Source organism: Medicago truncatula, chromosome 1 (genome assembly GCF_003473485.1).
Source record: "Medicago truncatula cultivar Jemalong A17 chromosome 1, MtrunA17r5.0-ANR, whole genome shotgun sequence".
NCBI classification, from domain to species: Eukaryota; Viridiplantae; Streptophyta; class Magnoliopsida; order Fabales; family Fabaceae; genus Medicago; species Medicago truncatula.
The window spans coordinates 40,443,049-40,457,564 of record NC_053042.1 but is presented as its reverse complement, the minus strand read 5'-3'; the positions used below and the strand labels follow the sequence as shown (position 1 = coordinate 40,457,564).

The 14,516-nt window shown below is 32.8% G+C and overlaps 1 protein-coding gene across 3 annotated transcripts; it reads left to right on the top strand.

The window, feature by feature from the left end:
- The first annotated feature begins 1,825 nt into the window (after positions 1-1,825).
- On the top strand, positions 1,826-10,086 carry LOC11426407 (autophagy-related protein 18h). Of its 3 annotated transcripts, none has more exons than XM_024782421.2 (9): positions 1,826-2,295; positions 3,375-3,818; positions 4,157-4,597; positions 4,857-5,102; positions 5,361-6,158; positions 6,254-6,429; positions 7,337-7,467; positions 9,096-9,413; positions 9,711-10,077. In XM_024782421.2, the coding sequence occupies exons 1-9, from the start codon at positions 2,128-2,130 to the stop codon at positions 9,731-9,733; spliced, it is 2,745 nt and encodes a 914-aa protein (XP_024638189.2). In that variant the 5' UTR covers positions 1,826-2,127; the 3' UTR covers positions 9,734-10,077. The 3 variants fall into 3 exon arrangements, with proteins under 3 accessions (XP_024638189.2, XP_013469031.2, XP_003591051.2); XM_013613577.3 differs by having other exon boundaries at positions 1,827-2,295; positions 9,099-9,413; XM_003591003.3 differs by having other exon boundaries at positions 1,828-2,295; positions 9,623-10,086.
- Positions 10,087-14,516: the final 4,430 nt, after the last annotated feature.

The following is a 14,516-nucleotide window of genomic DNA, read 5'->3' as shown; positions in this document are numbered from 1 at the left end:
AGATATGAGCGTTATTTGGATAAAAAAATCATGTATTATACTATTTTTTTTTTTGTGGTGGCCGAAGTTCGAACCCCAAAATTTGCATATAATGCATTATCGAATAGAATTCATATTCTCATAAATGTTTTTTTGAAGGACGATCTTATAATTATTTGAAAAATATGATAAATGACAATACAATAATTTCCTCTAAAAGAAAACGATAATTTATGTTATAAAAATAACATAATAATAAAATTAAATATAATTTTCTTTTTAAAAAATATCGTCAATCCATCACCATTAAACTCTAAAATAAAAACGTGTTTGGTCATAAAAATCGAAAATAAATTCCCACGGTTTCTTGCGTGAAAAAAGAAAAGGTTCAATAGGAAAAGAAAAGAAAAGGATTCACTCACGTTAGATTTGCATCCACTCTAACTCCACCTCAATCATTATCATTTTCTTGGTGAACAAGTACAGGTTGTATTGTAAGTGCAATTCAAAATTAGTATTTTATTTTGTGAGGCATCTTCATTAAGATATTCCCCTTGCTTGCTTGTCGTTTCTAATCAATATTTCTATATGCCTTGTGCCCTTGTTTTTTTTTATTATTCCTCTAACCCTTTTTCTTTCTTCATTATTATCATGTATACTACTACCTTATCAAAATTCTCCCCATAAATTCCTCATATAACCCCGTTATGCCCCCTCAGTTTCATTATCCCCACAATCAAAAATAAAATACGGCACGACACCCACGTGCCTGCCACATATAATGTCCATCTTGCCCTCTCAATCATCAACCAATGATTTGCTTCGAAGCAATGAAATACTATCCCCCACCAAATATGAAATCAGATTCTCCGTGCCAAAATCTTGACACACAGTTCATTCCATCTTCTTTGATTGAGATTAGACGGTTCAAATTTTAATGTTGATTTTAATTTGTAAGTATAAAAAAATCTCCATTTAAAATCTAAATTGTTTGATAATGATCCAATAATTATGTACTAAGTGTATGAATGCATCAAAATTAGACAATAACTGTAAATTATGATCCCCAAACTCTTCTAAGAAACTAAAGATTTAGACATTTATGTTGAAATTTGATTACCCTTGATCGTCGATTACACACGTTTATATAGTCGTCGATTATCCAATCAAGACCGGTCAATCTACATCTCAAACAATTTTTTTGTCGTTCAAGTAGTTTAATGGTAGATCTTCATTTTTAAGGTAGATAAATAAAACATTCAGGATTCGAACACCAACCTTACCCTATCCTATACACACACACTACACATGCTATGCTTAATGTTCACGAAAACAAATTTAAATACTAAAGAGTGCCTTTAGGACATTGATTAAGAAGACAAACTTAGAAATGTTGTATTGAGAAACAATGAAAATTGATATATTTGAATTTTTAAAAGTTAAAAAATTGTTGAATTCAATGCAAACTTACTATTTTTAATTTCTTTAACTAGTGCTTTAAGGACACTGATTAGCATAACCCTTTTAACAATTAAATTATCAAATTTATGATCATGATCATGTGATCTTAATCATACGGTCATGTAATTATTGATTGTCTAGATGTGTACAATTTGTGACCATACAAAATCATAGTCCCGTCATATCATACCAAAGTACCAACCCCGTGTTGAATTAACTCGTTATCGTCATTGCATTTGAGATAGAGATAATTGACTATTTATGATGAAATTATTTAAAAATAAGAGGCTTGCGTGAGGGGCTTGATAGTAATTGTCAATGGTGGAGCGAAGTCGAAGTTTGAAAATATTTTGAGAGGACAGAAAGGACATTATCGAAAATGTGTGGGGACCTAAATGACAATTAACAAAAACAAGACTTGTGATTAGCACCAAAGCATAGCAGAATCGCGGCACTGCCTCAAAACTCAAAATCATCACAACCGTCTTCGTTAAAGGTCAAATTCTCTTCAACCACCACAACTCAAATAACCGAACACCGTCGTTTTCTATCGCCGCCGTGCACGGCCAACTCCGTCGTCTTCAACTCTTATGCAAAATCCGATCGACTGCGTTCCGCGACTCTCGTCGTCGGCAGGGACGGAATTCCCGGTCACTCACCGGCGGTGGCCTTTAGAATATCGTGTAGATGAAGAAGCAAGGAAAGAACAACAACGGTTCCAAGAGCAATGGATTCGTTCCTTCTTCTTTCAAGTTCATTTCGTCTTGCATTAAGACGGCTTCCTCCGGCGTCAGAACTGCCGGCGCCTCCGTCGCTGCTTCTATTTCCGGCGATGGAACCGATCGTAAAGATCAGGTAGCATTTATTTTTTTTGATTTTTTTTTTTTTGGTTGTTCATTTTTTAAATTTGACTTGTGAATGCTGTTTAGAAATGAGAAGTGATATACACGTGAATTTTGATGAATAATTTTAGTTTAGCGAAAACTTGCTAAATCTAGGTTTCTGAATTCTGAGTAATAAGTAACAACGCCTTTGTAGAAACGTTGTTCATATTGAGAACTGTATGAAATGATCAGTTTATCGTTATTTCTTATGTTTTGAATTAAATATTTAATTTAGGTTAATTTTGGATTATTGAATGAAGTTGAAGACGTAATCCACTTGTTTCTGATTAACAATATTCATTTCTCTAAGAATAAAATAGAATATTTGTTTGGTTATTTCGGACCAGAATTAATGTGATATACTATTGATTACTTTGATGATGATGGAGTAGTTAAACAAGGATCCAACTCCTCTTGAGAGAGTAAAGTAAGCAATCTCTAAGGTTAATGAACAAATCAACAATTAATATTTAATAGTACTTGCACCTGTGTGGCAATCGAGTATGGAAAAGCTATTCGGTTTGAAGAGATAGATGTGCGAATGATGCGTGAAGACAGTTGGCAGTTTTGAATCGTATTATCATTTCCCACCTTCGTGTTTTCCGACAAAAGCAGTACCTATATATGATATAGTATTTCTATAAGTCTCATAATTGGCCATACATCTTATTATTTTAGACCAGAACTAATTTGAGACTGGTTTTTTGATGATAAAGCTGTTAGACAACCCAACTCCTCTTTAGGGAGTTAAGTAAGTTATTTAAAAAGTTGGTGGATAAATCAAAGGGTGAGATTAGGTGGAATTGCATGACAGTAGAGTATTGTTGATTGATTGATACGTCATATAATTGTCAATGTGGTGCAATAGATTACTGCATATGTGGTACTCTTAAGAAGCATTTATTATGTTGTGATGTCTGCTACAAAATATTTTACTGACCCCAGACTGTAGTAGTGGACTTGTATTTTGGCGCAATAGAGTACTGTGGTGAAGTTATTTTTTATGAACTGAGATGTCAGAATTATTGACATCTATTTTTTGTCAAGCAGGTGCTTTGGGCTTGCTTTGATAGGCTAGAGCTCGATCTGTCTTCTTTCAAACGTGTACTCCTACTCGGTTATTCCAATGGATTTCAAGTTCTCGATGTGGAAGATGCCTCTGATATCAGGGAACTTGTCTCAAAACGTGATGATCCAGTTTCGTTTTTACAGATGCAGCCCGTCCCTACAAAATCAGAGGGCTGTGAAGGATTTGGAGCATCACATCCTTTACTATTGGTTGTTGCATGTGATAAATCAAAGATACCTGGTACGGTGCAAAATGTCAGAGATGGCCACAACGAAGCTCATGCTGAAAATATTATCAACTCAGCTACAACTGTTAGATTCTACTCACTGAGGTCCCATACCTATGTTCATGCTCTAAGATTCCGTTCAACTGTATACATGGTTAGATGCAGTCCTCAAATAGTCGCTGTGGGTCTTGCTACTCAAGTAAGTTTTTGAGTCAAGTATATTTGCAATTTGTTTTTAGCACCTATATTTTTTCGATGTTATCTTATTGAGAAAATTGAGTTTATAATTGTTCAGTTAACATTGGTATGGTTTTACCAATTTCCTCCATTGGGTAGCTCTTTGCTCCCTCATTTAAAATATTCAAACATATGCTTAGACGTGTAACAAGTTTTCAGGACACTGATACTTCATGAGGCCAAATGGATCACTTACATGTTCTTTTCATAAATAAAATTGTAACGAACAGTGACTTAGTTTGTTATTGACATAACTTATACCTGGCTAATTTGTTGTTTTGATTTTTAATTTGCTTGCAGATATACTGTTTTGATGCTCTTACTCTTGAGAATAAATTCAGTGTTCTCACTTATCCTGTGCCTCAGTTGGGTGGGCAAGGAATGGTTGGGGTTAATATTGGCTATGGTCCGATGGCTGTAGGGCCACGGTGGTTAGCTTATGCCTCCAACAACCCATTGTTGTTAAACACAAGTCGCTTAAGTCCTCAAAGTCTGACTCCTCCTGCTGTCAGCCCATCAACATCACCAAGCAGCGGAAACCTGGTAGCCCGATATGCTATGGAATCTAGCAAGCATTTAGCTTCTGGGCTGATCAATCTTAGTGATATGGGCTACAAAACACTGTCTAAATATTATCAAGATCTAATGCCTGATGGATCCAGTTCCCCTGTATCACCAAATTCAGGCTGGAAAGTTAGTCGATTTGCTTCAAATTCTACAGAAACAGATGCGGCTGGAGTGGTGAGTATTCTATTTGATGACAACGTAACATATTATATTTGATTTCCTTTTGCAATATTTCTGGACAGCTGACCAGATATTTTCTTTCTTAAAAGTAATATTGGCATCTGTATTACAATTTACATGAGATCATCTATTGGTTCAGCTTAACCATAGAAGAAGGATTTTTTAAGGTAGATGGTAGTTTATGTCAGTGGCAACTGGAAAATAATCATTCTATATGGTTTTCACGTTGACTACTGTTACTAATTTTTTGCAGGTTATTGTCAAGGATTTTGTTTCTAGAGCGGTTGTGGCACAATTTAGGGCCCATACTAGTCCTATATCTGCGTTATGTTTTGACCAGAGTGGAACACTTCTAGTTACAGCCTCAATTCATGGTAATAACATCAACATATTTCGAATTATGCCTTCCTACTCAAAGAAAGGATCGGGTTCTCAAAGCAATGATTGGAGTTGTTCTCATGTGCACCTTTACAAGCTCCACCGTGGCATGACATCTGCAGTATGCTGCTATCTTCCGTTTCTTTAAGGCCTTCATGTTTATAGCTTAAATTTGGTCAACTGTTTCACACCATCATCTAATGATGTCTTGAACATCAATATAAAGTTAACCTTCCTAGGTAGTGGTTTTGTTGGTCAAACTTCTTTATGGATTTGGCAAGATATGTTTAAATGATGGTATAAAGAACGGGAGATCAAAATTAAGTCCTTATTTTTCTATAATTGCCAAGGTTTTTACTCAATCATGTATGTTATACAGGTAATACAAGATATTTGTTTTAGTCATTACAGTCAGTGGGTTGCCGTCATTTCCTCCAAGGGAACTTGTCATATTTTTGTCCTTTCCCCTTTTGGCGGTGAGACAGTTCTTAAGATACACAATCAGGACACAGAAGGACCTGTTCTTTTGCCGGTTTTTCCTCTACCATGGTGGTTCACTCCACATTTTACTGTAAACCAGCATCAACAGCTTTGCCACCCACCCCAACCTCCTGCTTTTCTTTCTGTGGTTAGCAGAATAAAAAATGTTAATGCAGGATGGCTCAATACGGTTAGTAATGTTACATCTTCTGCAGCAGGGAAAGTCTCAGTTCCATCTGGTGCTGTTTCCGCTGTCTTTCATAGTTCTGTTCCTCCTGATTCGCACAATGCACACGCAAAAGTTCATGCCATGGAACATTTGCTGGTTTATACTCCTTCTGGACACTTAATTCAGTATAACCTACTACCGTCATTGATGGCAGAGCCAAATGAAACTGCTTCAAGAACAGCTCAAGCTCCTTCACCACAGATACAAGAAGAAGATTTACGAGTGAAAGTGGAACCTATTCAATGGTGGGATGTCTGTAGACGATATGACTGGCAAGAAAAAGAGGTTTATATATCGGGGAGTACACCTGGTGGACTGGAAGCTTCTGAAATGATATTGGATGTTTCAAATTGTGAAAATTATAGTGTTGGGAATGATGATTCCGTAAAACTTAATCAGGATTGTCACGTCTCAAATGCAGAGGTGCATATAAACTCTGGGAGGATACCAATTTGGCAGAAATCTGAGGTATTCTCTGATTTATGCACTGAAGAGTCATGTTTGACTCCTTTCTCGACATTATTATATTCATTCAATCAGACTATTTCCTTCTCAATTTTTAGGTGTCTTTCTTTGTGATGGGTTCTTTTGAATCTGAAAAGCTGAATAAATGTGAACTTTTAACCAATGGGGAGATTGAAATAGAGGATATTCCTGTTAATGAGGTTGAGATAAGACAGAAGGTTTTGTTGCCCGTCTTTGATCATTTCCACAAAATTCAGTCCACTTGGGGTGACAGGTAACAGTTCCTTATCTGCATTTTTGTTGTTGGGTTCACTGGGACAGTTTTATATTAACTTTCCACTCAGATAATTTTCATTCTAAACTTGGGAAGCTTTCAATTAAATATCAAGTTCTCGATTTTTTTTATAGTGGTGAATATACTCGGACACCTCGTCAAAGGTGTTTAGGATTAATTTTTAGGTACACATGGCCTTACGTTCTACATCCTTTGCAGTTTTTAGTTGAAATATGGTTCTCCAGTTTACACTTGACTTCTTTTGTTGCTAGGTTTCTTTAATTATTTTGTCATTAAAAACATAGATCTTCTTTATGCTCTACATGGAGATGCTTAATTTAAGTTTATTTAAATGTTATAACTAGGAAAGCATGGGAGTTTTTACGTTGTTACTGCCAAGGAACTATTTTATTTTATTTTATTATTTTTCCTATGCATTTCCATGTTACTTTTACATGATTTATATATCAGCGTTGCTATTTCCTACGAAATGCAGATTCACGAATTCCACGATGCAGTGCAATTCAGTTATAATTAGTATTATTTAAATATAAAAAAAAAAACATAAAATTGAATGTTAGGTGGAAAACACGGTGTTGGTAGTGCTTTTCTTGTTTTCCGTGGATTTAGTATTCTTGGAAACAAGCATTTCCCTTTATATATATATGTCTAATATGAATGGTTTCTTAGTGTTAGTTGCAGTTTAGCCTTTAAAGATTCACTTTTCCTTGTTCCTCTGTTTATTGCTCAATAAAATTTAGACTGGGTGTGATTTTTCAGGAACCATATTTTGGTTCTCATTCATTTAATTTTGCAAGGTTGCTTTCATCTTTTCCCTCATGATGAAAATTTAAGAACGTTTGTGTAACTGTCCAATTCATTGAAAATGTTCTACAATAATTGTCAGAGGCATTGTTCTGGGAAGATGCTCTAGCTCTTCATCTGATTCACATGCAACAGAAGAGAAGTTGTCAGAAGATGCTGCGATTTCCCATCCGAAGTTAACTGTACCTGGCTTTGTGGAAAAAACCTATGTTGGTAAGATAAGCAACCCAGTGTGAAAGCTTCTATTATACTTTTTGAATTACAATATAACTGCTGAAATTATAGGGTTTTAGATAATGAGAGGAGAGAATGAAAAAAGACTAAAATATGGTTATGGTTGATTGTTATGATACAAAAAGATTTAGCACTTACCCCTATTTATAGGGATGTGTACTGGACTCCTAATCCTAATTGAATAGGAAAACATATCAAGAAAATAATTAAGTAAGATGGAAATTAATCTTAAGATAAGAAAGCAATCATGAGATGATTCAAGATTATATCAAGATATTTAAGATATATTTCTTATATTCAAGACTCTCGTCATGCTAAAACTTACTAAGCTTTAATTTTGTTACAAACAAATATACCCTTTGAAAATAAAAATTAATGCCAGAACCGCAATAACTCTCATGAACAGCAAATAAACCAAACTGCATGTGCAAGATAATAATATAAAGATATTATAAGATACTTTTCTTATATTTTATCACTCCCCTAAAGTTGAAGAATACTAAGCTTTTACTCTTGATAGAAACATGCTCTTTGAAAGAGAGACAAGTATCAAAACCACAAGTTTCATGAGCAACAGGCAAACTCAAACTGCAACCATATTAAGCCAGCACTTACATCCGCCAAAGACCTAGCTGGAACGATTTCAAACCAAACATAAATGATATTGGCCGATGCTTAAAGCACGAAGCTATAACTAGGATAACTGCGACTTAGATTATTGAGTAGAAGAATAGGAGGCCTGGCACTGCTGAAACAATGATATAGGTAGAAGAATAGGAGGCCTGGCACTGCTGAGACCACTTCAAAAAATCATAATTGGCAGCTTCTGGTGCTGGGGGTTTCATCGTTGAACTCGTGTTTTTTTTTTTTTTTAAGAAATGGTAGGTGGCAGCATACAATGGGTGGGTTAGACAGCAATGGTGGCAGGCACGGCTGTGGTAGATGGTGGCAGGCACGGCTGTGGTAGATGGTGGCAGCAACAGACAGTTGTTTGACAAAAATGAGCAGAGGTCTGGATGTCAAGTACAATCCCAAACTTTCAGGAACTCGACAGCAGAATAATAATGAGACATGACACTGAGGATCAAACCTGGCGCAGATACCATATTGAAGTTATTGGTTTTACATAAAAGAAAGAGATAAATAATAAGAGGGTGAATATTATTGATAATATAGTAACTTAATTCAAAAGACTAAACACTAAACTGTATATGTAGAGATATGAGACTTCTAATTCTAAATAAATAGAAAAATCAGGAAACAAATCATAATAGTAATTAATATAGAAAACAATCCTCTAGATAATCTAATTCTAAGATACTCTAAGATTATAAACTTATTTTACGAGGTAAATACTATAACATAATATCATGATACTATATGATATTTTTCGTATCTTATAACTGATATTATAAGATATGTTTCTTATATCTATCAATAGCTCTTTTTTTTACTAGTTTTACAAGCTTGAAAGCATATTTTTCTTTATCAGCTAACTTATTATGTAACTAGTTTAAAATTTGAATGTAAGAACAAAGAGGTAGTTGTAGTTATTTTGGAATCACCTGTTTTTATCCTGGAAACTGTTAACACAATTGAGGTTTCAGCAGGTGCCTCAAATTTCTCTGATGGTACAGCTACAAAGGTTAAATCATCAGAACATGGAAAAGTCAGTGACAATTTCAATTCGAGTTTTAGTGGTTCAGATATGAACATGCATGTTACTTGTGAGGAGTCAATACGTGACTCGCCAGACTATGATCAATTTTTTCAAGAGGGTTATTGCAAAGCATCAGTTGACTGTCATGAATCAGCAGAAGTTACTACTGATGTGGATTGTAGCAGTCCCTCTGGCAGGGAGAAATCAGATGAAGATGGTGATAATGATGACATGCTCGGTGATATATTTGACTTCTCCGAGGAAGGTACGAAACTGGAACAGTTAACATTTTAATTTTATGTAGATTCAGCTTAGGCTATAGCACTTTGTGTGTGTGTGTGCATGTATGTGGGTATAGCACTTAAAATGTGTATAAAATAAAAAGAAGGTGTTGAGAACAGTTTATTCTTCTTAGTCATCATCTGACTGCTTCATTCATACTTCCCTTAAAATTACAAAATGTTTGTGTTGCAGGTTGATGATTGCTTTGTTTTATGCTTTCTTCCCTCTCTTCAAATTGTTGTAAATTGGTGGTGTAAAGGAATTTAATTAACAAATGCAGGTGATTTCCTTGCAACAAGCTAAATGCTACTGACCATTGATTCAAGGAATTTAATGTTCTTCACTCTCAATATTCGAGTCCAGTGATTCTTCTGACCTTCTAATTTTCTTGTAAATGATGTATATTGAAATTCGTAACTACAGATTATTTGTGTGGCCACTGGGTGGGTTTCTTTCTGTTTTAATTATTGTATTATTTATTTCTTTATAGTTTATAGAGTGGAGGAAGGAAAGAAACCATGATTATGAAATTGCTCGTTAGTGATGACTCTTCTCTTCTATGTGCTCATTCACATATTATTCATGTATGTATGCCTACACCATTGTTGGATTCAACCGATTCATTTGTCCAGATATATCTTAATATACTTCTTTTATCATTTGAAATTAAATAATTGTAAACTTAATACCAAAAATATTTTAACGATGTCTTAATCTTATCTACACAGAGCACACTTTCAAGGTAATTTGACAAGTGTCATTAGTAAAATCATTGTTGTTATATATCACCTTAAAATATCATTTTCTTTTTATTTTGGTGGAATATCCTTTCATCATTACCAATATTATTACAAATGCAGGAGTATTTGTGTATTTTGATGCTATGCAACTTTAACAAAGTAGTACCTAACCGTTGATACACAACATTAATATATGTCTAATATGATACTCTTGATTCTTGAGTTTTTGTTAAACATTGATGCTGCTAAATATCTAAACATAAAAAGTTATAAGCTCCTTAAAAAAAAAATTAAAAGGTATATCAAACATAAATTCTTGCTACGAATTTGAATCCGTACTCTGGCCACGAGTTCTCAATACTAGTTTCTCAACGATGGGAACATGTTTAGGCAACCCCACCTCCACCATTAGATCATTTAAACAGTTAGATTGTGAATTTCGTAAAATCAAATTCCCTGTGAAGTCACAAATTTACGGTTCAGCAAATCTGTGATTGAATTGTCGTGATCTGACCAAGGAAGTGTTACCCGCATGAATACGTAAAACTTGGTCCTTCATTCATACCTTCAAAGAATGCCCCCCACATAACTGAACTAACACTTAATTACCTTCACATAAGTGCATGCACATAAACTCAACAACATGCGCACTTCAGTTCAGGTCCCCCAACATTGATTCGGAAGAACTTCAGCTTTAATCTTTTTTTTTTTTTTTTTTACTTCAAGCTTTCATCTTTTCATATAGTACAGTCATTTCTTTAATCAATTCTTATTTTTATATTAAAATATGTTTTACTGTAATTTGTAAAAGGTCATTCATACTAATATTTGTATAAAATTTGTTCCTTAAGAAAAGATAAAAATGAATATATAATAATTTGGTAAAAGATAAAAATGAAAATTGAAGCACATGTGCCATATAAATGTTTGATGGTATGGTGTCGCTTTCGGAATTTATAACTAGCAGTTTATTCATGGAAAATGTCATCCAATCAAACATTGAAAGCAACACAATTCAAATGTACATCAAAGAATACCAAATCAGTACCTTTTACAGATCCAATGAGTCTCCAGGAATAAAGAAACGATATGATTTCCTAATGCTATCTTTGGATTATAGTGAAATGGAATAAAGTTTGATGAATTGAAACAATGTTGATTTTATCTCAGAATTTAATAACGATGTAGACATGTAAAAAAATTGTTAACAGAGATATCTAATTATATGTCACGAATATCTAACTATTTTATGATATCAGGACATAAATATTAAATTACTTATCTTATATGTTTAAATAAAATGAAATAATTTTTTTCGAATTTAAATTAATATAAAACATGAAACCAAAAAAAAAATTATTAAAAAACAATCCAAAAATTTATAAGGTATAAGAACAAAAGAGGTGAAAGCATAAGCATAAAAATCAGATATGCGCCAAGGAACATATTATGGAAGTCTAGTCTTATTATTATTTTTTATAGATAGATGAAATGACAAAGCCATTATAAACTCACACACACAAGTGGAGGTACCGGGGTTCGAACCCCGATCACGGCATCCGGCCTAACAATTTCGACATTTTACCAGTTGAGTTAGGACTTGTGGATTGGAAGTCTAGTCTTATATCATACCAAAATTAGTATAAGTATTTTTTTCTAAAGATACAATACATTTTTTTTTTACAAAAAATAATTTAGTCTACTCTCTCTATCACACAACAACCGTCACCTTTAAGTATATCAGATTAAGAAAATATATAAATAAAAGAAAGAAAAAGATAAATTTAGAAAATTATCCTTCTTTTTTGGTTTTCCATAATGTTCCATTTATTAGAGGTGATCATATTCAATACTTTCCAACATCAAACGTGGATACATCTTCATCTGAAATTCAAACATTGGTTGATCAAGTTTTAAAAGTATAACATCTTCATCTAAATCCACACCCTTATTGGTAGCTATCATTGTATTTTAATTATCATAAATGTAAAAAAAAAAACTTGAATTTGATACATAAATATTTAATTTTAATTAAATAATACAATTTAAAGAAAGCATTTCATTTATATTAAAAACTAAATGTGACAAAAAAAAATTCTTTCAATTTACTACTAATTTAGAGTATTTCATTTTTATGTTGGACATACAATATTATCTAAAAAAAGTCATGATATTCTCTCATAACTTTTTTTTCCCTTTCTCCTGACAGTGAGCCGTGAAGCAAGTGAATTGTGTTACCAAGAAAAAAGAATGTCTATTGTCAAACAAAGAAAAAGAGAAAAGAATGTCGCCTCATATAATTGGCCCCTTCAATTTGCAAGCCAATGATATATTTGGCATCAAGTTAATACGAGAATGTTATAATTATCATGATCCATCTTGATTTAATAAAAATTATAAAGTGTAATTTTTATAAAATTACGATGGATAATTGTGATTCTAATATATTATTTTTGGTATTAAACATATGCATAAAGTGTAATTTTTATAAAATTAGGATGGATAATTGTGATTCTAGTATATTATTCTTGGTATTAAACATATGCACCGCGTCTCATGTAAATATGTCTATCTTTTTGTTTTGTAGTACTCAAACAACTAACATTATTTATCCATTTAACTGACACCAAATATAACTTTCCTCTATTAGTATTCACCCGGAAGTAAGGTCAAATTAGCTTTATTGTTTCTACTTTGTAGTTCAAAAAATAGCAAGTTAATGCTTATTTTTAGTAAGATTTTGCTGGGAAGTGAGAGGTATAGAGTCTAGATTTTGGGGAAAATGTGCTATTAAAGGAATTGAATCTTCTCCATGCATCCCTCACCAACAAATTAAAACATACAATTCACCCATAACCTTGGGTTGAAGTGTGAATTTCTTTCAATAATAGTAATAATATAGTAGTTTGGAGGAGCAACATCACACTAAAAATTAGAATCCTTGATGGAGATTGAAACCACTACATGAAGTCCATAAAATATTGAACATATGAATCACACCTATTATATAAATTTATCTAATCTTTCTTAATTAGGCTGGGGTAGCCTTGAGGGTAAGTAGGAGGGACGATAACTGGGCTGGCTCTGAGAGTGGACGGGAGAGGCGGCAACTCAGGGTATCATTTTTTAAGGGCACCAAAATCATTATTAATTAATAATTAGTATTATATAGATTATTTATTTTTAACTCGTTTTATTGAAAATGCATTTTTAGAAAAATTTGATTGTAAACAAATATTTTGCAAAAAAAAAAAAAGAACATTCAAATAATAAAAAGGGCATAACTTTACTGATTTTTCTAAGACATCAAAGATCTTAAGACCGATCTTAGATTTAGAGTACCTAAATTAATTACACTTGATTCTCAATTCTCAACAACAAAAATAATAAGCCTATAAAAAATTGCAATAAATAAGATTAAAAAGATAAGCTTATCTTGAGTGGTAAAAAACCAGAGGGGGTAATAACTAGCGATAATTACTAAATGAAAAATATGGAAAGATGAATGGCACGTGTCATGTGTTTAGATCCAGTTCTCTAATCCTATAATTTAAACCATTATAAAAAGGTTAAGCTGTCGTTTAGCAATAAGTTGGGGAGGAAGCAATGAACAGAAGCATAATAAGTGACTTACTTTAAAAACTCTTTATGTGTTAGGCAAAGAATACTCTCTTTTTTTTATGTGAAAAAGTCTTGGTGAGTTAAAAAATCCACAATGCAACATTACATTTGGGTGCTTAAATAAGTTTCGATTGTACACGTCATTCGTTTTATAATTAATACTTAATAAGCACTCAATTTATGCAATCCAGCACCTCAAAATAATTATTAATTGAATCCCTGCAATAACTTCATATCATTAAATTTTAAAAATAATTTATATAGTTATTCATAATTATATAATTTTAAAATATTGAATTAATTTAATTATAAATTATAAAAAAAAAAGTTAAAACTTGAAAAAACATTCTAAAATAAATGATGGTAAATTATTTGTTGTTTTGTTTAAATCCAATCATTGTATTTTTCTTTTCCATTCAGATGGGTAAATTATTTGTTGTTTTAAAAAAAGTTTTTGTTGATCAATTAAATACTACTCTTGCAACTAATATATAATTTACTTTTCAATATTAAAATAATACAACAATTGAATAGAGAAAAAAAAAATAGAATTAATTTTACAAGTGGGATCCATGAGTAATAGGAGAGGGAGGGTGCTTATAAAAGCACTCATCTTTATAAGCACCATATTAATTGGTGTCACATGGGGGTGCCTATTTATCATGATGCTAAATATGGGAATGACTCCCCATTGTAGATGGTCTTATGCTACGGACTCATTAGAG

Coding starts and splice junctions, on each gene's coding strand:
- LOC11426407 (XM_024782421.2), top strand. CDS start 2,128: ATGAAGAAGCAAGGAAAGAACAACAACGGTTCCAAGAGCAATGGATTC. Junction 4,598..4,856: donor AAACAGATGCGGCTGGAGTG/GTGAGTATTCTA, acceptor AATTTTTTGCAG/GTTATTGTCAAGGATTTTGT. Junction 9,414..9,710: donor ATTTGACTTCTCCGAGGAAG/GTACGAAACTGG, acceptor TAACAAATGCAG/GTGATTTCCTTGCAACAAGC.